The 27,984-nt window shown below is 32.9% G+C and overlaps 1 protein-coding gene across 1 annotated transcript; it reads right to left on the bottom strand.

Moving 5' to 3' along the window:
• Positions 1-1,985: 1,985 nt before the first annotated feature.
• LOC141657409 (L-ascorbate oxidase-like) lies at positions 1,986-27,984 on the bottom strand. Its single transcript, XM_074464644.1, has 5 exons — positions 27,466-27,984; positions 24,504-24,596; positions 23,290-23,502; positions 4,350-4,547; positions 1,986-3,120 (listed from the first exon to the last, which is right to left on the bottom strand). The coding sequence occupies exons 1-5, from the start codon at positions 27,736-27,738 to the stop codon at positions 2,158-2,160; spliced, it is 1,740 nt and encodes a 579-aa protein (XP_074320745.1). The 5' UTR covers positions 27,739-27,984; the 3' UTR covers positions 1,986-2,157.

Raw genomic sequence — 27,984 nt, forward strand, 5'->3', positions numbered from 1 at the left:
TTATTATTATTATTATTATTATTTATATTATTTATTATTATTATTAGTATTATTAGTATTATTTATTATTATTATTATTATTACTATTATTATTATCATCATCATCATCATCATTAATTTATTATTAATTAATCATTCTCATTATTGTTATTATTATGAATATTATGGTTATTAAAATCAATAATATTCATATTAATATAATTAATACTATTACTATTATTATTATTATTAATATGAATATTAATATTAATTAATAATAATATTATTAATAACATTGTTAATTTTAATATTACTATTATTATTAATACCTAATTATTTTTTACTATACGAACTTTACTCTTGCACATACACTTTTTCATAACGTTCTGTTTTGTACCTTTTTCACCTAAAACAGAACCAATTGAACTCTTAAATCAATATTTTTCCCTAAAACTTAATTTAATTGCTCAAATGACTTAAAACTTACAAGATGGATTCTAATTTATCAAATAATAAATTAATTTACTTGTTATCAATTATTAATATTATTTGCTGAGTTTTAATTAATTAACCAAATTTTATATATTTGTTAAAGATGAAATTAGGGTCTGTCGATTTTTATTTATCTAATTAATTAAATTAGGATTGTTGGTGCTTCGTGGTGGCTACCTAATCAGTCAAATTAGGATGATAAACGGCTAGACTTTGAACATCAATTTAGCAAATCGATGCTCCATTATTTCACCTAATTAGATTGATGGTGAACCGTGGTTCATGGTGAACTGTGGTTCATGGTGGCTACCTAGTTAATCACTCAAATTAGTATAATTAATAGTATTAATATTATTATTCTTATTAAGGTTCTTCTTCTTCTTCTTCTTCTTCTTCTTCTTCTTCTAATAATAATAATAATAATAATAATAATAATAATAATAATAATAATATTATTATTATATTTAGTATTAATATTAATATTATTTGATTCGATTCGACTCAATCACTTAGTTCGATTCAATCAGTATTGATTGGCTCGGCTCCATTGATTCGATTCGGCTCGGTTCAAGTTATTTCAGCTCCATTGATTCGATTCAACTCGATTCGATTGATTTATTCTATTGATTATTTCTCGATTTGATTCGGCTCTAAAAAGCCAGAAAGAACAGGGCCTAAGTGTGATTTCCTTGTCATTTAACCACTATTAAGGAGATTTAGAAGAGTAATCTTCACAATAAGGTGATAATATATAATTAAAGGATTGATTGTATCTAGGATCGACCAAAGTGGTTTACTAATTGGGTTGGGTTAAGTTTCCTTTCATATTTGAAAATCATCTTCAATTGCTTAATTGCTTGTTACTCTTATTTGAATTCCTATTTGATGCTTGAAAACCAAACCAAACCAAACCAACTCCCCCTTTTTTATTTACTTGCTTGTTAATTTGTTACAATTGTTGTAATTGTTCTTTTGATTACACGTTTGCAAACTCCCCTTCTCTTGGGTACGATCCCCTTCTTACTACTTTACTAATTTTATAAATAGTGTTATTTAGTATTAAGTGTGGCTTATAAATTGTTAATTTGACCGTCTTTTATAACGACGTTTTAGGCGTGTCACCACGGGATCCAAATACGACAATTTTTTTTTCAAGTTGTAGTTCTCGGAAAGATAATCGATTTGAAAAAAAAATATCACTTTCTGAACTCGTAGACACGAGTTATAGCCTCTTAAAGTTTTTCGAAACAAAAAATTGGATATTTCGGGCAAAAATTGAAACTTCAAGGGCCCCGCGTGCATTATCCCAAAATTTATTTGTTAAAATTCTTTTATTTAAAATAATTTGCTCGAAAGTTATTATTTCTCAAATAAAAATTTGTAAAATTATTTTCAAATAAAAAAACATTAAAACTTATGATCTACCGTCATTCTACCTCAATCTTAAACATTAGGTAAGATCTTTCGAAAAATATAAATTATAAATCTAGTTAAGATCTTATTAAACATAACACTAAGAACAAAAGTCCATTCCTCTTCATAAATTTTCCGAAACGCTCTCAATCATTAGACATAAAACCACACACCGGAAATTACAAATTACATTTCTTCTCACAATAAATAACCAACTCAAATACTTAAATCACCCCAAAAAATAATAATTAGGTGAAGCAGTCAACCAAATAATTAAGGCACAACGTTCGTCTTCAAGAACATTTTGCCTGTAAGCCCACAAGCAAGAGCCTCAGTAGGGATCTTTTCAACACGGTCAATAGCCAAAGCCAACACAACTCCCATGCCCATATGCAAGTGAGGCTCAATATGACAATGAAAAGCCCATGCTCCCGGATTATCGGCCACAAATCGTAAAGCCGTCCATCCAAAAGGAAAGATCACAGCAGTGTTTCTCAATGGTGGATTTTTAAGATTAAATTTGGCCTCATCTCCTTTACTAAACTTGCCTTCTCCATAACCCAACACCCAAAAATCATGCCCATGTAAATGCCATGGATGAATTTCACTAGTATCCGCGGCCAAGGCGTTGGCATTTTGTAATATTATATCAATCGTCTTGTTAAACTCAATCCTATACACACCATTCCCTACGGTTGTGTTAGGGTTTGGAGGAGGAACCATGACATTATAGGATGACGAGAAATCCTCGGGTGGGCTAACTTGGTTAAACCCGGTTTTTAAACCAAATTTAATGGAACCAAGGTAGGGAGTTGATGGTAGCGTAAGGGAGACGTTATTGATGGACCATTTAATAAAACCATCCAACTTGTTTTGGGTGTTGAGGAGAGTGATACGACGGTCGAAAGTGGTAGGAGGAGTAGGGGAACCCATGAGCGAAAATATTTGTTTGGTGAAGGATTTGCTGTGGTTATAGTCATTCCATGCCGGAGTTGTCGGGGGCGGAATTTTGGGGAGTTTCGAGGCCGATGTGGTTTTGTAGTTAAGAATTGTAAGGGCAGGTTGAGTCTTGGGTTGTCTACCCCTTACACCAAGTGATACCCAGTAGTTTTTGGTTCGGTCTTGATTAGCATGGAGTAAAACGGAGTAGCTTTCGCCGGAGTAGATGTCCAAGTCTTGTACAGTGAAGGGCTTCACGTAATTTCCATCAGCTTCCACAACAGTCATCTTGTGATTCTGTCAAAACAAAAAAAAACGTTAATATTAAGAATATTTGTCAACGGTAATTTAATCATCAATATAACTTATTGTCTATATATCACTCAATAAACCCAAATAGTTTTTTGATTAACTTTGTCCTATTGCTCTTGATCCTTCATTTAGTTCCTAGCTACACATTTTCCAGCCAAGAAAATTACTCTGTTTTGCTTAAAGGGAGTTTTTATATGGAATTTTTTGCTTAAATGGGGTTGAAATCCAAACTATTTAACAAAATAGGGTGGGTTTCAAACTATTTACTAAAAATGGGTTCACGTCATCGATTCATATTTTTTAAATTTTTTTTTTTTTTTTGAAATTCAGAGCATGTCGTTGTCCTGGACAGCGAGAAGTTATTTCCATGTTTAAATATTTGACAAGCTACATTCGTCGTCTCCGTTCTCCTTACTCCGACCACCAAATAATGAAATACAACCACCATTCTCTTCTTCTCACTTCCCTTATCATATACACATATTTGTTTGAGTTATTAGCTTCATGTTTTATGCAAAAAAATGACCCGCAATATCGCCGTTCACAAACAATTTATGTTGCTAGCTGCGAAACCGAAACCGAAACCAAAATGGCTAAATTTTACATGTTGCAACACGATCGACGATTCTGAGTAAGCTTCCCATGAACCAAAGCTGTACCTTTCAAAGCTCACCGTAATTACTAAATACTGTATATCACTATCATCATAAATCTATAATTCCTACTGTATATCACTATCAATATAAATGGATTTCTCGAAACCGAAATAGTTAGTGAACGGCGATCTTGCGGATCAGTTTTTGCGGAAACCATGGAGCAAATAACTCAAACAACCAAGTGTGTATGTTAAGGGAAGTGAGAAGAAGAGACTGGTGGTTGTATTTAATTATTTGGTAGTCGGAGTAAGGAGAACGGAGACGACGAATGTAGCTTGTCAAACACCTAAACATGGAACCAACTTATCGCTGTCCAGGACAGCGACATGCTCTGAAATTCAAAAAAAAAATAAAAAAAATCGGAATCGATGACGTGGACCCATTTTTGGTAAATAGTTTGAAACCCGCCCTATTTTGTTAAATAGTTTGGGTTTCGACCCTATTTAAGCAAAAACTTCTTTTTATATGGATGTGAAATGTTATTTAACCCATTTTATTTTTAAAACGGATATATTCAGTTATTAGTTATTAGATGGAAGAAAAAAGAGAGAGAAATACCCCAATAGCCAAGTTGAGGGAAGCGAGAGCGGTAGTGCTAGCAAGTCTGAGTCGGTAAGTCTTATTTGGGTCCACACGAAGGATCTGTGGCGCGCATTGTTCATTCCCTCTTAACTTGCATTGCGTTGCTGATGACGAGTTCGTAAAGTTTGGAGCTAATGAGCAATTAAACTGCCCTCTTCCATTCACCAACAATGTCTGCCACAAATCATAATTTTGAATAAATTCATAGATTAATACCTAAATAAAAGTAAATTTTGTCTATAATGATAATAAAATTCAAAAATAATACCTTCGTGATCTTAAATATTCACATAGTAAATCATAACTACACACAATCATATAATTAATCAAGAAATTTCAATTAAAGTACTTTTAGAGGCATTAAGTAACGCAGTTTTGTTAAATCTATATATCTATATAAAAGAGAGTTTTTTCGAAAGATTAACACAAGGTGAGCTGATCCTATGATTATAAATAGAAGACATCATTGGAACTCAGATATCAACCCAAAATCTTTTGAGTCTCTCAAGTATTGTCTTAGAGAGTTACTAAGAGTTAAGATTTTGTATTATTATCTCCATATTATGATATAAAAAAATAATGTGGAGGATATTTTAATTATTATAATATATATTTTTTATATTTTTTACATTTCATTTGCAAAAGTATCGTTAAAAAATTATGAAAATTATATAATTAGATTTGTGATAAAAAAAATGCTATCATTAGAGTATAAATTTCTTATCATCTGCACATATTTTAATTGATAAAAAAAAGAAAAAAATTATGAACATAGTATAGTATTAATCGGGTTGGATGTCAAACTAGGTCCGAAAAAAGATGGTGTACTTCTTCCTTCTTAGTGTGTTATTTGTCCACATTAATAATTTAGGTGTTGTTAATATATAATGTATAAAGAGTAAAATTTTCCTACATCGGAAATTACTATAAGATGGGGTGATCATATGATATGGTAAAAAAAAGTTATGAAAATAATATAATTAGATTCATGGTAAAAAAAATTGTTATTATTGGGGTATTGATTTCATATTATTTGCATATATTAAAGATGATATATTTCTTAGGAGTCGTTTGGTTCGAGATGAAGGAATGAAATGGAACGGAGTATGATATCATAGATGTATGAGATTCCAACTTCATTTCATCTCAAATTTATTTGATTCAATCTAAATAAGTAAAGGGAAGGAATGAAGTTTATTAAAGGGGAGAAGGTGGATGCGAGTTTTGAAGGGGTTGAGATGGAGTTAGAATCTATTGAGTATCCAACTCCTCCAAAATCACCCAACCAAACATTTGAATTGATTCAATCCATTCCATTCAATTCCATATTAGCCAACCAGGCACCCAAAAGTATGTTATATGCCCCACATTGAACATATAAATAATAGGATTGTCCCATATCGAAGGATTAACAAAAGGTGAGTGGACTTATGATTATAAATAGAAGGCATCCTTTGAACTTAGATATCAATCCAAATTCTTTTGAGTCTCTCAAATATTATCTTAGAGAGTTCTTAGGAGTTTATATCATTATCTCCATAATATGATATTAAAAATAATGTGGAGAATGTTTTAATTATTATAACACGTATTTCCTATGTTATACTCAAGTGATAGTTTATAATTTTTATATAAAAGCTTTTTCATTTTATTTGATCAAAAAGTATCTTTAAAAAAATTATGAAAATTATATGATTAGATTTGTGGTAAAAAAAATTATTACCATTAGAGTATAGATTTATTATCATTTACACGTATATTTATACATTATATATAATCTCTTTTCCAGGATGGCTCCTATTTATAATCATGGGATCACCCCCTCTTATGTTAATCTTTCGATGTGGGATAATTTTATTATTTATATATGTAGTATATTCATCACACTAGATTATGTTTTAATGTGGAACATATAACATACTAAGAAGTACACAATTTTTTATGTTAACAAATTATATGAAATCGATACTCTAATGATAGCATTTGTTACCACAAATCAAATGAAATGTATAATTTTTTATATAAAAATTAGAAATATCACTTAAATATAATACAATATAATAAATATTAAATTATAATAATTAAAAGATTCTACACTTTATTTCTTGCATCCAAAAATATTATTTATAATACTTTCCTAAATTAATTTTTAGGAAACTCCACCTTGATAATCATCTGAGGTGGGACAATTCAACTATTTATATGTAGTATTCACCACACCTACATTATTTTTCAATGTGGGACAAATAATATACTTAGAAAAAACATCATATCATATATATAAGTATAGAAAAATCGTACGAACATAGCATATTATTTTCTCATTATTAATCGGGTTGGATGTCGAACTGGATGCGAAAAACATAGTGTATTTCTGACAATGTTATTTATTCCATATTGAAAAAACAATGTAGGTGGTGTTAATATATAATGTATAAATAGTCGAATTGTCCCCCATCGGAAAATTACTATAAAGTGGGGTGAACCTATGATTATAAATCGGAGTCATCTTTGGCACTTAAATATCAACCAAAATTTTTTTGAGTCTCTTAAGTATTGTCTTATTAGAGATCTCTTATTAGAGTTTCTTTTATTATCTCTTTAATAGAAAAATTTATTTATTATTAATTTTTCTCGCATAATCAATAAACGGTAGACGTGTATGTATTTATCATTTATTTTCTTTGAAAGAGATATTTTAATAATATGTAAACAAGTGATTATCATGTAAACATTAAAGTTTTAGAACATTTTTTTCATTATAACCAAGTTAATTAACCCGTTGCAACGCACGGGCTTTCAACCTAGTATATACATTGTTTTAGGGGTCTTTTGCCAAAGTAGCCATTTAGTCTAAACTATTTACCAAAATGACCATATGTTCATTATATTCCCCAAAATGACCATATAACATGGTAAATTGGTAATATGAATATCTAAACAAAACATAGTATCCAAATTTAATTTTAAAAAAATTAACTTTTAATTTATCATGATATATGAAAAAAATCACTTATTTTCAAAATATATGAACATTTAAATAAAGAAAAGTAGAGAAAATTGTATAACTCTTTTACAAGTCGAAAATATCTACGAAATCTTCATCAACATCTAGAAAATTTAGGAATACACTCACATTAATGGTGCGGCTGTGTCAATTAGAAAGAAAAGTGTATACTTTTATTTTTATTTTTTTTATAAAACTCCAAGTTTTTGTTTTTGATATTTTTTGAAATGATACCCTTTTTTACTTTGAAATTTTAAAAATATAATTCTGATTCTTTCACTTAAAAGTAATTTTAATAGATAATTTTCTTAATTTTTTGAAAATAATTTTGAAATATGATTTTCTTTCAATTTTGTAGAAATTATTTTGAGAGAATATATAATATAATAAATTTGAGAAATGTGGAAGAAAATTTTCTAGTTTAGCATTAATTAGGCAATTTTATAACTTAGATGGTCATTTTGGTAATTAGATTTATAAAATAGTCATTTTGGAAAAACGGCTATTTTGGCGAAAGACCCTTGTTTTAGATCAAATCTCATTTTCGAAGATATAAGTTTTAGCATTACAACTATTTAAAATAATTTCATTAATATTCTAATTTTAAAAAAAAAAGATGTTACAAAAAAAAAATACTAATATGTTCAATTGGTTTTTACTTTCATATTCGGAAGAAGTCGCTAAATTTTATAGCTACCTTAGTTAGACCAAGGCCATTATTGAGGTTTTAACATAATCATAATGAAGTCGATTATTATGTGTTTTTCCGAGATTTCTTAAGTTACGAAGTTGCTGACTTATTCAAAAACCTTAAGGTAATTTGGGAAAAAATTGTCGGATTTGCTCATTAATTTCAATTTGGTAGTTTTCGACAAAAGTAAAAAAAATATAAGGTAGTTTCTCGCAAAATTAAAAACTTTAGATAGTATTTATGAAAATGAGGTAAATATTAGGTAGTTTTTGACAAAAAAAAAACTAGATTCTTTATAATCATCACCACAAACTCATTTTATAACAACTATAGGTATCGTGAGAGACCAGTGTATGGTGCGTCAAAAGAATCGTGATTATTTTATTGGGAAGTGCTAGGGCGACACCGGGTGTTACCGAGTTTCAGTAACATCTAATAAAAAAATTGAAAAAAATTGAAAAATTAAGAAGTAATTTTAGTTTTTGGCCAAAATCGTAGGGATAAAACTGTAATTTATAATCAATTATTATTGATAAATTAAGGGTTTTTTGTCAGAAACTACCTTATATTTAGGGGTATTTGTAAAAATATTATCTTATATTATTTTTTTTGTTTTCGACTACCTTTGGTTTCTTTATTTTTGGTCAATAACTATCTATGCTAAGAGTCTAGACGGAATTGACATGTTTTCTTGCTTTAACCTATCTTGCATGAGTCCTTTATGTTTCAAACTTGCTTACACCCTATTTTGGGAAGGCATGATGTACTTACACGTAACTTTAAGAAATGTTCATAATTATTATTGAAATGTGAAAACATAAATTATGCTTATTTGAAGTTAAATATTGGTTTGACCGCTCTTGATCATTGTTGTTTGGTGTTAAGAGAGTAATGTGAGATAGGTTAAAGTCATTAAACTGACCAAATTTCGCCGTTTTTTCAGTATAGAGAAAACAAAGGTAGTCTAAAACAAGAAAAATAATATAAGATAGTCTTACTACAAATACCCCTAAATATAAGTGTTGGACCTTTAGTCCTAATTAATTGTTTTGATAATGACAGTAATGATTTGTATGTGGACTTAATATATAAACATATGCGTGTAATTGTGTGCTTAAGTTTTAATTTAGAAAGAAACAATTACAATGACGCAAGCTTGAAGTTTGGACCAAGGAGGTACAACTTCAAATACATTTGATCGATGCATTCAAGCAAGATCAAGATTGGAAATCAACCACGAGCCTCAAGATGAGAGACTTGTGAAGAGACGATTCGTTTACTGAAGATCTACTGAAGATTAGATAGTATAGGTCGTCATCCGGTAATGGTTTTACTTTGTTTGATTTAAAGGTTAGTGAAGTTATGACCTAATAGCCATAACTTCATTACTAGACAAAAATGATGCGTTAATTTTTGGAAAATATATTTTTTAGTGATTTATAAAATAAGAGAGTATTTATTTTATTTGGAATTAATTAATTAGAATTTAAGTTAAATAAACTATTGGTTTGTAACACGATATTTATATCGTCATGCAACCTAGGGCTTTAACTAAATTCTATCTCAATTTGTTGTGGGCTATAGAAGCAAGGAGTGGACCGAAGGAGCCCTAGAGGCCGGCCAAACCTTAGGTGGCCGAACCCTAGGTGGGCCGAACCCTAGGAGGCCGAAACCCTAGGGAGGCCAAACTCCTCCTTCCTTTGCTTCTTACTTGTTCATCAAGTCATTTAGGGATTTATGTTTCCAGAACATTCCTATGCCCTAATTCCAGAATATTCCAAACCCTAATTCACTCTACTATAAATACTCTCATTCATTCAACATTAATTGTTGACACACACATCTACAAATTTCAAGAGAGAAAAATATTTTAAGCAAAATCATTTGAGCTTTAATTCTTATTTTCCAAATTTGCTTATACAAAAATTACGCATCAAATTTGTCAATCACTCAAAGAAAAATCGTTATAGGATACTAAATACACAAGGGTATTATACTCACTCGCATAACGTGAGATTAGTATTTATCGTTGTATTTTTCTTATTAACGTAAGAGCAACCTAGAGTATTTAGCGATACTCAATCTGAGTTATAATCATATAGTTGATTATACGAGTGGATTGATAATTTTTGTAATCCGGAGAAAGGTACTAAAAATTATTAATCGAGAATAATGGACGTAGGTTTCGACTTGTGAAACTGAACCACTTCAAAAATCCCGTGTGTCTCTCTTTCTCTCTCTCTCTCTTTATTATTGTTATTTCGATTTTGCATTTATTGTTAATAATTTAATTAGTTGATTTTAATCAATAAAATCAAGTAATTAATTTATATCATATATTTCGAAAAAGCGGTCATCGTTTATAATACTCAATTCACCCCCCCCCCCCCTCTTTCGTATTCGATCAATAGACTCCACAATTGGTATCAGAGCCTCGTGCTCTTGATAGCCTAACAGCTAGAGTTGATCGTTTTTTTTGTAGTCTATTTATCGTCTTTTCCGCTGCATTTATTTTTTTTTATCAAATGGATTCCAAACACCTAAAGTGTCCTATATTCAATGGGAAGAACTATGGTTTATGGAAAAATATGATGACCCACTTCATTAAGGGAAACGACTGGGAGTGTTGGTTGATTATCAAGAATGGTCCGAATAAGATCTTACTTGCAACCAAAGAATGGCACTACCGTCGAAAAGAAAGAAGAAGACTATATTGAGGCGGATTATAAAAAGGCTGAGAAGAATTCAAAAGCAATAAGCTTATTGCAAAACGGTATGGTTGCCACTGAATTCGATCGTTTCTCAACCAGTTCATCTGCCAAGGAAATATGGGATGGTCTAGAATTAGCATATGAGGGAACCACTGTTGTCAAAAAGCAACGTATGGCATTACTAATGCGAAAATACGAGCTGTTTGCCATGGAGCAAAACGAGTCAGTTGATAGCATGTCCTCTCGCTTTTCTAGCATCATCAATGAGCTAAAGAATTTAGGAAAAACTTTTGACTCCGAGGAATTTGCTAGAAAAATACTCAGAAGTATGTCTCGCAGATGGAGACATAAAGTATCTGTCATAGAAGAATGTAAGGACCTAACTTCATTATCCTATCAGGAGCTACTCGGAACCTTAATGGCTCACGAGATTACTCTAAATCAGGATGAGGAGGAAGTTAGCACAAGCAAAAAGATGGCCTTACAAGCTGAGTCTAGCAAAGTTGATGATTCTTCAGATATTGAAGATGAAACTGCGTTGCTTATTAAACGTCTTAAGAAAAGGTCTTTCTTTCAAAATCAAAATAAGACGAATAACAAATCAAAGCAAACTCCCAAGAAAACTTTTGAGTCAAAAGGGTCTTTCTCTAATCGTGGATGCTTCAAGTGTGGTGATAATGATCACATGATCGATCAAAGATTGCCCTACATGGAAGAAAATTAAAGACAAAAATCAACGTGACAAAACAAAGAGAGAATTCAAGCAAGTTATGATTGCATATTGTTGGGGAGACTTGGACTCTGAAGATGGCGAATCCGAAGATGAAGAAGAAACTGCCAACGTTTGTCTAAGTAGCGTCAGTCTTGACCTATTCTCCGAAAGCGACAATGAAAGCAATGCTTCAAATGCTGAGAAGTGTCTTGTTGGAAATTCAGATTCAGATTCAGAGGATGAAAAGGTAAATTATCTTGAACTTAAAAAGCGTGTTAAGAAACTTTCTAAGGATAATTTAATTAAGTGTTGTGAACAATCCCTTGATCATTGTCATGAACAAAGTCTAGAGTTAAAAGACCTTAAGGAACAGATTTTAGATATTGCTGAGGAGAACCAACTTCTGAAAGCCAAAGCCAAAAAGCTCAAATCTAAAGTTATGGCTACTCCAGCTATAACTTCAGAGATGACGAATGCTGAGAAGAACGCTCTTGAATCAAAAGTTAAGGCTAGTGATGCCATAACTTCAGAGCTTAAACTCAACATCAAGCATCTTCAAGCTAAAGTTACGGCTAGTGATGCCATAACTTCAGAGCTTAAACTCAACATTAAGCATCTTCAAGCTAAAGTTACAGCTAGTGATGCTATAACTTCTGAGTTGAAGAAAGTCAATGAGATTTTAAAAGATGAGCTTAATGGTAAAGATAGTGTGGTTTCCGAACACAAGAGAGAAATTGTATTTCTCTCTAAGCAATTGGATGAAACTAGTAATAGTATGTCCAAACTTAAGGAACAATATGAAATTGAGAAACGTGTCTTGAATGAACGTTTTGATAAATTTCGTGAAGACTTTGAGAAAGGTAACTCCTCCAAGGATTCAAGTGTAGATCATTCAAAATGTGAAAAAGAAATTGAATCCTTGAAAGAATTACTTTTACATGCACGAAAAGTTCATGATAAGTGGGAAGGAAGCACAAAGGTTTTAAACTTCCTTACTGAACAATCTGATAATAACATGAAGATAGGACTTGGTCATGAATGCTATAGCCGTAGAGACCATGATAAATGCAAATCTAATCCTTCTGAAAATGATTTCAGAAAAAGAAAATACGTTAATCTTCCAGAATACTTGATTTGCAATTACTGTGGCTCTACTGGACATATACAAGTCAATTGCGTCAAACTCACCTTGGATAAGCGAAAGAATGTCGAAACTGCTAAGACTTGTGATTTCATAGTAGAAGATGATGTCTCTACTATAGATGAACCTAACGACAACGAAGAACGCAATAATAAGTTTAGATGGACTTATGATATGGCTTTTGATTACTCATCTGTTTCTTCAAAATCAAAGAAAATAAATGAGAATCGAAAGCATACATTCAAGCCTAAAGTTCATAACTCTAAACCTAAAGCGTCTCATAAAGGTACTAGACCTAAAGCTACTTTCGATAGAACAAAACCTAGAGTACCTCATGTTCCGATTGTTATACAAAGACCAAGTAAACCCAATGTTAAAGCCAAAAGAATAATAAGACAAGTATGGGTTAGAAAGGATCAAATATATAGAATTACTAACCATAAAGGACCCAACTTAGCTTGGGTACCTAAAAGTTGTATTTGATTCATTTGCAGGTAGAAGTGAAAGAAAATAATCTATGGTATCTCGACAGTGGATGCTCGAGACACATGACAGGAGACAAAAATCTTTTTCTTTCACTAGAGCCCTTCTTTGGTGGCAAGGTTACCTTTGGAGATAACAAGAAGGGTATGATTATTGGAGTAGGAAAAATTGGAATTTCAACCTCTCATTCAATCGATAAAGTATATCTGGTAAGTGGTCTTAAACATAATTTACTTAGTATTTCTCAATTATGTGACAAAGGAAATAGAGTTGTTTTTCATGCCGATGTCTGTCGTATCATAATTGAAGGTACTAGTAATGTTTTACTTGAGGGTCACCGTATGAGGAATGTGTATATGATTGACTTAAATGTTGTCAATACAAATTCCTTTGCGTGTATGAAAGCAAGCTCAGATGAGTCTTGCTTGTGGCACAAGAGGTTTGCACACATTAGTCCAACTATTTTAAAGAAACTTAAGTCCATGGATTTAGTTGAAGGCTTGCCCTCAATTAAATTCGAGCAAGAGACAATGTGTGACTCATGTGCCCGCTGCAAACATGTTAGATCCTCTTTTAAACCTAAGAGAATAGTTAGCACTAAACGACCACTTGAGATGGTACACATGGATTTATGTGGACCTATGAGAGTTAGAAGCCGTGGTGGATCAAAGTATGTATTTGTTCTAGTCGATGATTACTCAAGGTATGTCTGGCCAATCTTTCTTTCCTCTAAAGATGAAACTTTCGATGAATTTGTGGTATTAATGAAGCTTGCCCAAAATAGATATGATAATAAGCTTATTTCGATTCGGACGGATCACGGCACGGAATTTGATAATCAATTATTTATAGAATATTGTAGGGAAAATGGTGTGGGGCATAACTTCTCCGCACTACGTACCCCACAACAAAATGGTGTCGTGGAACGTATGAATCGAACCCTAGAGGATATGGCTCGTACTATGCTTTTGTGTAGTGGCCTTCCTAAAAGCTTTTGGGCAGAAGCTGTTAGTACCGCATGCTATGTGCACAATAGAGCTATGATCCGACCTATTTTGAAAAAGACTCCCTATGAACTTTTAAGAGGGAGAAAGCCCAATATATCACATCTCCGTTGCTTCGGGAGCAAATGCTTTGTTCACAATAATGGAAAGGAAAATTTAGGAAAATTTGACCCCCGAAGTGATGAAGCTGTTTTTCTGGGATATTCGGATCATAGTAAAGCTTACAAAGTGTTCAATAAAAGAACCTTGCGCATAGAAGAAAGTGTTCATGTTCGCTTTGACGAAGATAATGTGTTTGATAAAGTTGAACAGGAAGAAGAGGATCCAGATGAGCCCGATTTCTTTCTAGCAAGAAATGAGCCCTTAAATGAAGATGAAGATATTCAAGGTATCAATGATGAACTAGAAAATTCTGCAAACGATCCTAAGAGAAGTGATGAGTCCATAGTTAATGATACTATCGACCCTTCCTTAGATAAAGAAAGAGATCTTGAAGTTATACCTAATGATGTTGTAACTTCCGATCCAAACCATGATATTTCTAATGAAGTTAGTGATGCTTCTGAAGAAAATCCCGAGTCCAACTCAGGGGGAACAAATCATGATTCTTCGTCTGCAGATGATGCTAGTCCATCAAACAAAATTCAGTTGCAATGTCTACTGCTGAAGCCGAATATGTATCTGCAGGACTGGTATGTTCTCAATTACTTTGGTTAAAGCAACAACTATGTGATTATGGTATTAATGTAGGTCGTATGCCTATTATGTGTGACAATACGAGTGCTATAGTAATTTCTAAAAACCCTGCCCAGCACTCGAGGACCAAACATATAGATATTCGACACCATTTTCTACGAGATCATGTAGAGAAAGGCAACATTTCACTTGAATTTTGTAGTACCGAAAGGCAATGGGCTGATATCTTGACTAAGGCATTAGCTAGAAAACGCTTTGAGTTATTGAGACTTGAAATTGGTTTAATTAGCGATAATTAAATCCGTCATAATTATGTCCGGGAACTGAATGATCAAGCTAGGAAGATGAGATTGTACGATTGTGTCCGTATATTTTTGTTGCAAGTTTAATTATGTTAAATAATATTTATTTTACGTGTTATATCTTGCTTATGTGTATGGTAATATTTTATATTTTGCATAATCACATTCCTTACAAAAATTCGACAAAATCTACAATAAACTGCCTAAATATAATAAAGATAATTCTATCTTATTATATTCCTACACAAATCCTGCCTAAACTCCATCACAAAATTTCCTTTCCTAATCTTACATCTAATAGGAGATAATGCCAAAAGTAAAAAAAAAAAAAAAAAAAAAAAAAAAAGGAAGGTGCGAAAAAAAAAAAAAAAAAAAAGGGGAAAGGTGCCGAAAAAAAAAAAAGGCATTAAAGAAATAAGGAAATTGGTATTATTCTCTATCTTTTAAGGAATCCTATTCTTACCTAAACTCAAATTCCTTATGCTATATATACCCCTTTAATCTCTCCATAATTCTCATCAATTCTAATCATCTAAACCCTAATTACCTTTTACTACTATCTTCAATTTTAATAATGACTAATCAACCTACAACCCGTTTTCAATCAAAGAAACATGTTGTTATTAGAAAGAAGGTAAGCCAATCACCGCCAAGAACCCGCTCCACCTCACCGGCCGACACCCCACGCTCCCCACGGTCCGCCGTCGACCAACCCGCCAACCTCACAAAGCGACGAAAATTGTTTAAGGGTAAGGGAAAGTTGGTTTCGGAAATTGAGGTAAGTTCAAAGACTGAAAATTATATACTTCAAGATGGTTCTTCACGAGTTCTTTACGCACATGGATGATTACACCAACAATGGACTGAATAATCTTAGATTAACTCAAGTAGAACGAAGAGATGTCAATCAAGTTGCTCAATATCGCATTCACGCAGGACGAGTATATTCGATTGATTGGTTAAAGAAATATAAAGCACTTGGGTTCTTCAGAAATTTTCTCAAGGATCAAGGATGGGAAAATATTGTTGCTGTAAGTGGTCCTGTCTTTCCTATTGAGGTATATCAATTTTATGCTTCTGTTCATCTTAAGGAAGGAAATTTGGTTGCTATGGTTAATGAGACTTCCATAAAAGTCTCACCTGGTGATTTCTGCGACTTGGCTCGAGTTCCTGGAGGAGGAATCGAAATCAATCCAAGCGTAGAATGGGGAAGTCTGACACCCGAAAAGAGGTTGATTGTGAAACGGTTTTTCAAACAAGATGCAACTTCGTCTGAGACTATCTTAACTGCGAAGTTGTCGCCAACATTGAGGTTCTTTTTTAACTTTCTTTGGAATACCATTGTTCCTCGAAAAGAAGGTAGAGATAAATTCGGGGCACATGAGATGATTATGATGAAGGCTTGGCTTGAAGGAGAAAAGGTTAGTCTACCCTTGCTTGTGTTTCATAAAATTATACAAGCTAGTGTAACGGCTAAGATGGATGATTTAGCTTCTACTTTAAGTTTGCCTTATGGGAATTGGATCTCACGAATTTTAGAGAAGAAAGGAGTTATTGGGAAGCATAGTTATGGAGTTATCACTAATGACGAGATGAGCGATCTTATCTATCTTATATGAAGCTCGTTATTAATGCCAACGAATTAGATTTTGAGACAAAAGGAGAAAAAGGAGAAAAAGGAGGAAAAAGCAATGTGAGCTTTGAGATGTTGGATTCTAAGATGGAATCGAATTTCTCTTCTATTCTTGGAAGGATTAATGAACAAGACAAGAAATTAGGAGAGTTGTTTGATCTAATTAAAAAGGAAAGGAGAGTTGATACTAGTGGACCAAGTGAAGTGACCTCGGCTCGTATTAACACCGTGTTGTCACGGTTTGATACACGACTCGACAGTGTTTTTAAGACCGCCGTACGAACTCACTCCGAGTCTACTCAAATGAAAGAAGGTATGGCTAGTTTGGTTAAGTTTGGTGATGAGCTTTTGCAATCTGGGAAGGAGATGAGGTCTGAGATGCAAACTATATATGAAGCAGTTAAAGCAATGACTTTGAGGATTGGTAACTTCGATACTCGATTGACTGCCCAAGCTGCACTCCTAGACCATTGTCATGCGCGACTCGAGGACTTGGAATATCGAACCCGTCCTAGGTCCAACCCGCCAAGCCCACGCTACCCTTGACCATCTTGCCCTAATCCATTCAACCTAGCCTTATCTTTTTAATTCCTTTGCTCACAATAAAAATCCATTCTTATGGATATTAGCTTTTTCAATTCCGCATTATTCCTTTTGTGATTTCAAGTTTATAATATTATTATGCTAATTAAGAACTAGATTGCGATTAATATAATATGTTTTTCATGATTAATTCTTGTCTCATAATATATTATTCTGGTCGTTTTATGTTTGTTCTTATCTTTTCAATGATGCCAAGAGGGGGAATTGTTTTTATGATTTGAGACCGTCTCAAAGTTAATTCTCTCGTGGCGTTCTATAGTTATAACTTTGAAGAGGTTATTAGTTTCTGAGCTCAACTGTTCTATAATTTGGGAAGTATTATGTTGAGGGGGAACTAGACTTAGACACAAATCATAGGAGACTTGTCATCATCAAAAAGGGGGAATTTATTGGACCTTTAGTCCCAATTAATTGTTTTGATAATGACAGTAATGATTTGTATGTGGACTTAATATATAAACATATGCGTGTAATTGTGTGCTTAAGTTTTAATTTAGAAAGGAACAATTACAATGACGCAAGCTTGAAGTTTGGACCAAGGAGGTACAACTTCAAATACATTTGATCGATGCATTCAAGCAAGATCAAGATTGGAAATCAACCACGAGCCTCAAGATGAGAGACTTGTGAAGAGACGATTCGTTTACTGAAGATCTACTGAAGATTAGATAGTATAGGTCGTCATCCGGTAATGGTTTTACTTTGTTTGATTTAAAGGTTAGTGAAGTTATGACCTAATAGCCATAACTTCATTACTAGACAAAAATGATGCGTTAATTTTTGGAAAATATATTTTTTAGTGATTTATAAAATAAGAGAGTATTTATTTTATTTGGAATTAATTAATTAGAATTTAAGTTAAATAAACTATTGGTTTGTAACACGATATTTATATCGTCATGCAACCTAGGGCTTTAACTAAATTCTATCTTGATTTGTTGTGGGCTATAGAAGCAAGGAGTGGACCGAAGGAGCCATAGAGGCCGGCCAAACCCTAGGTGGCCGAACCCTAGGAGGCCGAAACCCTAGGGAGGACAAACTCCTCCTTCCTTTGCTTCTTACTTGTTCATCAAGTCATTTAGGGATTTATGTTTCCAGAACATTCCTATGCCCTAATTCCAGAATATTCCAAACCCTAATTCACTCTACTATAAATACTCTCATTCATTCAACATTAATTGTTGACACACACATCTACAAATTTCAAGAGAGAAAAATATTTTAAGCAAAATCATTTGAGCTTTAATTCTTATTTTCCAAATTTGCTTATACAAAAATTACGCATCAAATTTGTCAATCACTCAAAGAAAAATCGTTATAGGATACTAAATACACAAGGGTATTATATTCACTCGCATAACGTGAGATTAGTATTTATCGTTGTATTTTTCTTATTAACGTAAGAGCAACCTAGAGTATTTAGCGATACTCAATCTGAGTTATAATCATATAGTTGATTATACGAGTGGATTGATAATTTTTGTAATCCGGAGAAAGGTACTAAAAATTATTAATCGAGAATAGTGGACGTAGGTTTCGACTTGTGAAACTGAACCACTTCAAAAATCCCGTGTGTCTCTCTTTCTCTCTCTCTTTATTATTGTTATTTCGATTTTGCATTTATTGTTAATAATTTAATTAGTTGATTTTAATCAATAAAATCAAGTAATTAATTTATATCATATATTTCGAAAAAGCGGTCATCGTTTATAATACTCAATTCACCCCCCCCCCCCCCCTCTCTTTCGTATTCGATCAATAGACTCCACAATAAGGTAGTTTTTGACCAAAAAAACCCACAAATTAGTAAAAGATAGTACTAATTAAACTAAACCATATCTAATATTATACAACAATACATATCATAACACACTTCTTCATCTTCCTCTAGTCATATATGTATCACAATTTAGAATTATTGACTGTTTACTTTGATTTTAATGATTTAATTTATATCATTATCATTATTGTAAAACTTGATTTGTTTAGTACAGAGTATTGATACATGTAATTAGTTCATATCTTCGTGCTTGTAAATTAAATGGATGCTCCTTCGCACGACGCACCCGAAGAATTAGCCCATTACTCGTGTAATTAGTGAATGATTAAGAGAAGTAGATCTTATTTTATGAAATTGGAAAGAGATGACTTGATCATATTAAAGGGGAGAGTTGTTCATCTTATGCAATGTGCAAGTTATTGATGTCCACGGAGTATGTACAACTAAATGCCTACAAAATTGGTTTGATAACAACCGTAAAAATCTTTTAGTTACTCTTCTTTAAAACAACTTTTAATTTGGTTAATTAATTGTAATACTTGAATTGCCTTAATTACCCTTTACTATTTCACTTTTTAAATTTGAAAATACTTGACCAATTTACTATTATACCCTGGGTGTTAATCAAATTGAGTAACACCCGGTGTCGCCATCTCATTTTCCTTATTTTATTGATCACTTATTCACTTTGAAAAAAAGGTAAACAATTGATCAAAATATACGAAGTAGTTACTTTTTGGAGTCAAACATTTTGAAATCAAGAACTAAGAAAGATCAATAAGTCAAGAACCCGTCCAAAAGGAGTTGGGACTGCTTGGAAGGGAGAACAACGGATTATCAGCGTTACTTCACTACTCCCCACTAAGAAAAGTGTTAGTCCAGTGGTAGCTGGGTTAAACCTTGAAACTTGTAGAAATGCAGGAGTTGAGAAGTCTCAGGTTCGACTAGACTACCAGCTGGGGCGATGATCACTTGACTTACATGGTGCATGTGGTGGTGCGGGAATGCATGGGCCCGGGGGGATTCAACCCCTCGTCATCAAAAAAAAAAAGTTGCAAAATAAGAAGTAGTCTCCATTAAAGAAAGGACACACACAAGTACAGAACTCAAACAACTACAACTTAATCTAACATTAATATTAAATTTTAATTTATCTTAATTTATACATAGTATTAGCATGGTTAAGTCGTCCTTTAACGGAGATAATTAGTTATCTATCTCTTAGTTTGTAATTTAACATTTAAAGTATTTTTGTAAAAACTCTGTTGATGTTGTGTAATTGGTTTTATAAATATATAAGTATCATTAAAACTCTTGTATTTAGATTATAAGAAACATAGCATTTATCTTCGGTTGTATGCTTACTATTAAGTATTAACTAAGAGTCAATAATCTTGACTCAAGTCCTTCACAGGGCCGTCTCTGAGATTTTGGGGGTCTTGTGCGGGATTTCATAGTAGGCCCCAAATCAGAGCCGTTTTGAGATTTAGAAGGCATTTTTTTAACTATTGGCGGAAAACAAAGATAATAAATTAAATGAGGGTAAATATTAGGAGTATGTAGCAAAAATAGATGTGTAGAATGATTTTAAACATTTATCGTTAAATGAGATCTTTTAGTAATCACTTTTATCCATTAATAATAGAATTGTGTTTGAATCTATTGTACAATCATATTAGTGTAAACGGCCTTACACGAGACTTACCCATTATATATTTGCTCAAGTAAAATATTAATATTAAATTAAAAAGTTTGTGTATACAAGAAAGTAGGAAGTATATGTTATTATGAATAGCAAATTAGAGAGAGGGAAATTAAAGGGGCCCAGTTGAAGTAGAAATAAAGGGAAAAAAAACAAAACAGGAAAGTAGTGGTGGGGCCTCATTTAAAAAAAGAAGCAAAACTACTTCAGAAAGAATTGAGCGCGGGACTTTCGTGAAAAAGTTAAATATGCCTACCACTACACTATTAGCATTATACTGAATTTAGCTGTATTGTTTATTTAATAATTTAACTTACAATAGAATTGGGCCCCAGATTTGGAGGCCCTGTGCAGACGCACGGGTTGTACACCCATTCGAGTCGGGCCTGGTCCTTCACATTTGAAGTAGATAACATACTATAGGAGGGTATTTATAACGTAAATGGATCCTCTCTCTTTCTTTCTCTCCATTTACTCTCTTAAACTCATTTAATAATATTTTTTCCACCAAACCTCATTATCCTTTTATTTTTACCCATAATTTTTGAGCCGTTCGATGATGCCAGAATACAATTTGTACCACCGAAAGAAAATGGTCTCTCCATTTCCTAAAACTCTCCTCATTTATAACCTTTAAAATAGAGTACCTTACCTTAAGATATTATGCTTGTTTTAATACAATCATATCACATATCACAAAACACTCAATTGCTCCAACTGTCCAAGACTCAGTCTCTTGAGGGGCGTTATCTCCCTCTCTCTAAATTTGTAGAAGGAGAAAATCCTCTAGAAATCACAAAAACCTAGAAAATATGAAATGAGTCTTTGCCTTTCTTTATCCTATTTCTTCATCTCTATTCCTCAGTTATTTTGTCCATAGAAATGCAACTTCATTAAGCTTCTTTGAGAATCTTTTCAATAGAAAAGCATTTTCTTTAGTTATATTTTCTGATTTTTACCTTCTTTAAGACCGACTTATTTTGTTCTCCATTTTAGCCTAGGAAATCAATTCTTGTCATATGTCTAAAGAATGAAGGTTTAGATCAGAAAACTAAGCAAAAAAAATTATATGAGATAAATTTATATGAGATTTGGAAGCTTATGATTTGTTTATTGTGAAACACGATTTTAAATTGTGATGGAGAATCACAGATCTAGAATTTTTTTCCCCTCTTTGGGGTTTTGAAAATGTTTTCTTGTTTTCTGCTTAGTTTATTTCCTTAAAGCATATTGTTTTGTCTTGCTATAGACTAAAATTTTATTTTTTTAATTTTTTGGTGCTTGATAGAAGTTGAGAGTAGTATGCTTTATGTCTTTTTCTTTTTTTCTTCTTATTATGCTTTTTATGGTAACTTGGAAGTCTTCGACTCCTATTACCGCTCTCACTCTCATCCATGAGGATGTTATAGGTTGATTAATCATTAACCTAGTTTCCTTTCGTTATCAAAAAAAAATCACATATCACAAATTCGCATCTATGACTGCATTATTTCATCACAAATTTCGACCTTTTATAAGGCGTACGGGGTAGAGGTGATAAGCCTCTTGAAAGATGGGAAGGTGGGCTTTATATTCCGACAAGTGATAAGTGTGGACTGCAAAATAGTCGGAGCGTAATTATCGGCTGTCAATCCTCACGAGCCAATAGTAACATAAACACAAGTACATTACTATTGCCCATATGATAAAGACCACATGTATAATGTATTTTCATGCCCGACAAAAGATATTGGACAACACACCCAAACAAATCTAGAAAGGAAAAAAGCATTGCCAATTTCCTATTAGCCATTATTATTTCATTTTAAGTACCGAGTAAGTCGTGTATGAACATAATCATGTTATGTGATACTCTTAACCAATACGGAGTATTGTTTTATCAATTTCAGCTTTTAGCTTTTCAAAAAGTATTTTAGATTGTTCCAAGTTGTCGTTAAATATATATTTATACAAAAGAAAAATGAAAGTGCTTTATTAGGTCAAATTTTAATAAATCAGTAGGTTTCTCTTGTGATAGTCACAATTTACGACGGGTCAAATGTGACCACTTTATGATAAAATGTAACCACACATAAAAATGTTACCTTTCCACACATGGTCACATTTTTTCATAAAATGGTCACATTTGGCCCGTCGTAAGCTTGTGACGAAATACTACCCGTTACAAGTGAGAATTTGCGTTAATAAATATATTCCCTTATTTGGGTAGGTCTAATTTTTCAAAGAACACTGCTAATTAATTCGATAGACATAGTCCGTAGAGGGACTTTGATATTATGAGATACTAGATGCGGCAAATTAACAAATGTCTATCTCCTCATGCATATTGAATATAACTAGGAACGTGATAAATAATGTCTTCCTCTCGGTTATTTCTTTATTTTTGGTTTTGACATGAAAATCAAGTAAAAACGAGTTATGATGAGTAGGGAAAAATGAGAGAAGGGAAACCTGAGGTTCTCCAATCCATCGAAAAGGCTTAGAAGAGAGACCAATCTCCTGGTGATGAGTGCTTTCGTGCCACCAATCACTTAGCAACAAATTAAATTCACCATCGTAATGGAATGGCTCTGTCTGTCCCTCGGCTACGTCTACTATTAGTGACCCATATAACCCTGCCGATCTTTGCATTCCATAGTGTCCATGGTAAAAGTATGTTCCAGCCTACACCACGTCACCACACATTCTTATTGTAATATAATGGAGTACTAATAATCACTAAGCCTATGCCTTCTATAACTGGTCAACCAAAAGTTTGAGAAATTTGACTAAAAATAAAAAAGAAAGTCTAAATAAAATTTCTATTTTTTTTAGGCAATCTTTATGTTGCATGTCAAATGCTCATTTAACACGTGTATCTCCGTCTTAAAATTAAAACATATCAATTATGCTCATACAAGTAGAATAAAACAAAAAATATTAGGAAAAACAAAAGATTGGTCGTATATACTTATGTGGGATGATATTTAATCGGTTTTCTTATTCAGACCGATATACCTTCATCTCAAGATAGACTACTTCTTTCAGTTTTTACCTCTTTTACTATTGGTCTATTACCACATCACACGAATTAGTAATAGTAATAGTTGTTCATGTTATTACCATTATTTCATACGAATTTTCATGTATGGACGGACTATGAGAGAACTAGTCTCAATCAACTATATTATTTTATTGATTATTATTCCTTGTTGAGATGGACTTCCTACACGTTCTTAACTTTGGTCGTGTAGCTATATTATTGATTTAACTTTGAACACAAATGGCAGGGAGGACTGATGACTTCATAAAACGACGTTAGGTACATAGACGAAATAGTTAAAGCTGAACAGCATAGCAGGACGCGTGACTACTTTCTACAATTATGGAATATGTTTTCATTCATCATAATTACACAAGATGACGTTACCTTTACCTGAGAACAAAGTACTATGTGCGTATAGATTTATAGATGGACTCGTGTTACATGTGTTCTATATTCTTCTTCTTATTTAGCTTTGTGGTAGGGTTAATTTCCACCAAACATTATTTGAATTAAATATAAAAAAGACGTTCTCATAATAGGGTACTATCCAAATTCTCATTTCAGACGGTCATTTTCTTAAACACGTTATACGGAGTATAATTCATATGAGCATGCTTGCATGGCAATTGACAATGCTTACCTTGTCGACCTTGAATCTGTAGGTAAAAGTCTCCCCAGGATTAATAGCACACTGAGAAATTGATGCAGTACCATCAGCCCATGGTGTTTCCAGCTGAAATTAAACCAAAAACAATTAAACACAGTAGTACTATTTTACAATAAACTTTGGTTAGTCTAAATATCCTTATTCAAGTAAGTAGTGCGCCAGTGCACATGACAAGATTCGTCGAGCTGCAAACCCCCATAAATGTATTAATAATACGGAGACATATCTAATCAAACTGTAAAGCCCCATACTTACGTTAGGTTTTCGTATTTTTTATTTATATTTCGATTTCTTTGTCCTTTACAATCCTCACTTTGTGTAAAAGTTGACAAGCATTCATGAACTGGCATGCATGTCCTTCTCATTTCCTATTAAGGATAGCTAAACTTTCTACTATTGATTATTCTTTCCTTCCCATTCACGGTCCAACTTAAACATCACAAATTTAATACAACTTTGAAATTCAAATTAATGCAAGTATGGAACGCATTTTCAAGAGTTGTGGTGCTCCATAATAATAGGGTCTTCTGAAAATGCCCGTTTCTGACAATGACTATCTATCTTATTTTTTTTTCAATTTCTTCTCTCACTATGGCTTAAAATATCATATATTTTGCCTTACCAATTTACCCACACAACCATGCGATATATTTTATTTTAACAGATTGTAAGTGAGTAAAAGGAGATGGCCGGAGAGATGAGAATGTAGATAGCAAGTCTCACCCGCTTATAGTCTCCTTGACATTTTTGAATACGAAAAACTATTGAGCGAAAAGGTTTTTTTTATTTTAGGAGACGGTATCAAGTCTTGTTATACAAAAAGATAATTTATTTATTAGTAATAAATGAGTAATTCTTTGTAAAAAATGTATGTAGCCTCATATTATAAAACCGTCTCACATTAAAAATTTTATTTAATATAGATTATTTGATATCTGTCAGTCAAAGGAAAATTCTTAGAAGGTAATCATAACCTTGCTAAACCTTTACAAAATAAACCTTTTCAATTATCCTAAAATAATCCAGTTTATGGATTTTATCACTAATTTACGAATAACTTATTTTATGTTTTTGAAGTTTATTAAAAAGTATTCAGCTTTGTGGTAAATTTAATGAGTTTTGTTATAGAGTTTTTGAACATATTATTTACATAGATAAATGTTAAAATTAAGATTACAACGAACGAAGTAACTACGAAACAATCCATGTAAATTAAGGGGCGTTTGGTTCGGGAAAGGGAAAGAGAATGAAATCAAGAAAGGGAAATAAGGGGTATGGAAAGGGATCACCTCTAATCTACCTTATTGTTTGGTTTGTTATCAAAGGAATAAAATTAATTGCTTTGATAACACCATCAAAAGCCTCCGCACAACCATCCCCTTATAAACTCAACTACCAACCACCATCACCACCATCAATGACCAGGACCACCTCCGCCTATCACCTTCAACAACCGCTGAGCGCCAGCGCACAACTACTATTGCCGGATATTTCCTCTGCCCCACCACCGTACTCAACCCGACCCCATTTCAAATCATCACCCGACCATCATAAACACCATCAAAAGCCTCGAAAAACTCTCTCCCACCACCGACATTCACTCCTCACCACCGATCTTGTGTTTCTAAGGGTGGGGGAGAGTTTTTCGAGGTTTTGGGTGGAGTTTATGACGGGGGTTTCCACTGATAGTGAGGGGTTGTGGGGCATGAGTGGCGTCGCTGTATGTGGGAAGTAGATGTATCCGGTGTGTCGCCTTTCGTACAGTGGCGGTAACGACGGTTAAAAGGTGGTGACAGGGGAGGGCGGCTGATGGTTGTAAGGCTTGCAGTGGTGGTGTTAGATTTAGATACGATGGCGACGAGGTGGCTCTGTTACTGGTGGTGGTGTCGTGATGGCGGTGGTGTCGTGGTGGTCGCAAGTGTGGTGGTGGTTGCAAGTAATGGTGACAGTGGTGGTGGTTGATGATGAGTGATGTGGTTGAGGGAATGAGGGGTAATGAAATCTCATTCATTAGGGGGGTGAGGGGTAAGGAGTTGGAGTTACTTGAGGGTAAGAGAGGGGTAAAGGGAGTGATTGAAATAAGCAAACAAACAACTACAAAGGGAATCATTTGATTTAATTCCCTTTCCCTTTAATTTCCTAAATACCCCTAACCAAACGCCCCCTAAGTTAAATTTTTCAAATAAATATTAAGTTAATAAAAATAATGCAACTAAAAAACAATATATATAAGATCGGATTTTGTCCGAAATAATCTAATCTGTTAAGAATATCTTCTCAAAATGGTCCAAAATATAAAAATAAAAATGTTACAGTAACTTTTTGTTAAATATTTTTTTCATAGATTTATTATTGTTTTGAAATTTAATTTAGTGTGTGTTTGACCTAGCTTATAAAAGTGTTTTTGGACTTAAAAATATTTTTTTGCCAAACACATCATTTTTTAAAAGTTTTAAAAAAATTCTCAAAAGCTAGAAATCCATTTTTTTGCCCATAGAAATAGAAGCATCAATTTGGTACTTTTGTTTTTAAAAAACACTTCTAAAAAATTAAGCTCTAAAACCAAAAACTCATTTTTGAGAATTCAGGCCAAACATACTCTTAATATGAAAATTGTTAAAAGTGACATTGATAACAAAACTTCAATTGACTACTTTGAACAAATTTTGCATTATATTATCTCGAAATCCAGCAACCCCTAACATAGATTCATCATCAGTTTTCGGAAGTATTTCCTCCATTCACTTAGATTCCATACGTTTGTTTCATATATATAAGATATATGTATTTTAATGAACATATGAAATCTAAGTGAACAAAGGAAGAAAGTATGTCAAGTATATCGAAGTTAAAAACTTGAATGTAGAACCTAGAATAACCTAAATAATTTAGAAATGGAAAATAGAGGAATAATGTTGAAAATTGTTAGAGATACCTGTCGAATACCATGCCAATGGATGACAACACCTTCAGTAGGAAGTTTATTAGTAAGGTCAACATGTATAGTATCACCAGCACGTGCTCGGATAGTAGGACCGGGAAACTGACCGTTGATACCCATGACCACCCTCTCCTCACAATCAGGAGACCAAAACATATACTCTACGTCCCATTTGTAATGCCTCACTTTGGCCGCACTGGATATGGATCCTACCACCATCGCCACCGCCACGTACCAAAGCGTCACGAGCCTTACAACCCTTGACATTTTACTAAAAACCCTCCAACCTCCCTTTTTTTATTTTCTTAGATATATAATACAGAGTAGAAGATGGGTTAGCAGCTAAGAATATCTTAGCTAGCTTACTTTACTTCAATGTCAAATATGATGAAAATGTATTGATGGATAGTGTCCTTATATAACACATTCTACTATACGAACGTCAGAGCGTGGCCATTTTTCTACCCAGAGAGATGCCCTCCATTTAATATTATTCTTTTCGTTTAATCATTT

This window comes from Silene latifolia, chromosome 5 (genome assembly GCF_048544455.1).
Source record: "Silene latifolia isolate original U9 population chromosome 5, ASM4854445v1, whole genome shotgun sequence".
Lineage (NCBI taxonomy): Eukaryota > Viridiplantae > Streptophyta > Magnoliopsida > Caryophyllales > Caryophyllaceae > Silene > Silene latifolia.

Coding starts and splice junctions, on each gene's coding strand:
- LOC141657409 (XM_074464644.1), bottom strand. CDS start 27,738: ATGTCAAGGGTTGTAAGGCTCGTGACGCTTTGGTACGTGGCGGTGGCG. Junction 24,597..27,465: donor ATTGGCATGGTATTCGACAG/GTATCTCTAACA, acceptor GTTTAATTTCAG/CTGGAAACACCATGGGCTGA. Junction 4,548..23,289: donor GATGGATTGGAGAACCTCAG/GTTTCCCTTCTC, acceptor GATTTGTGGCAG/ACATTGTTGGTGAATGGAAG.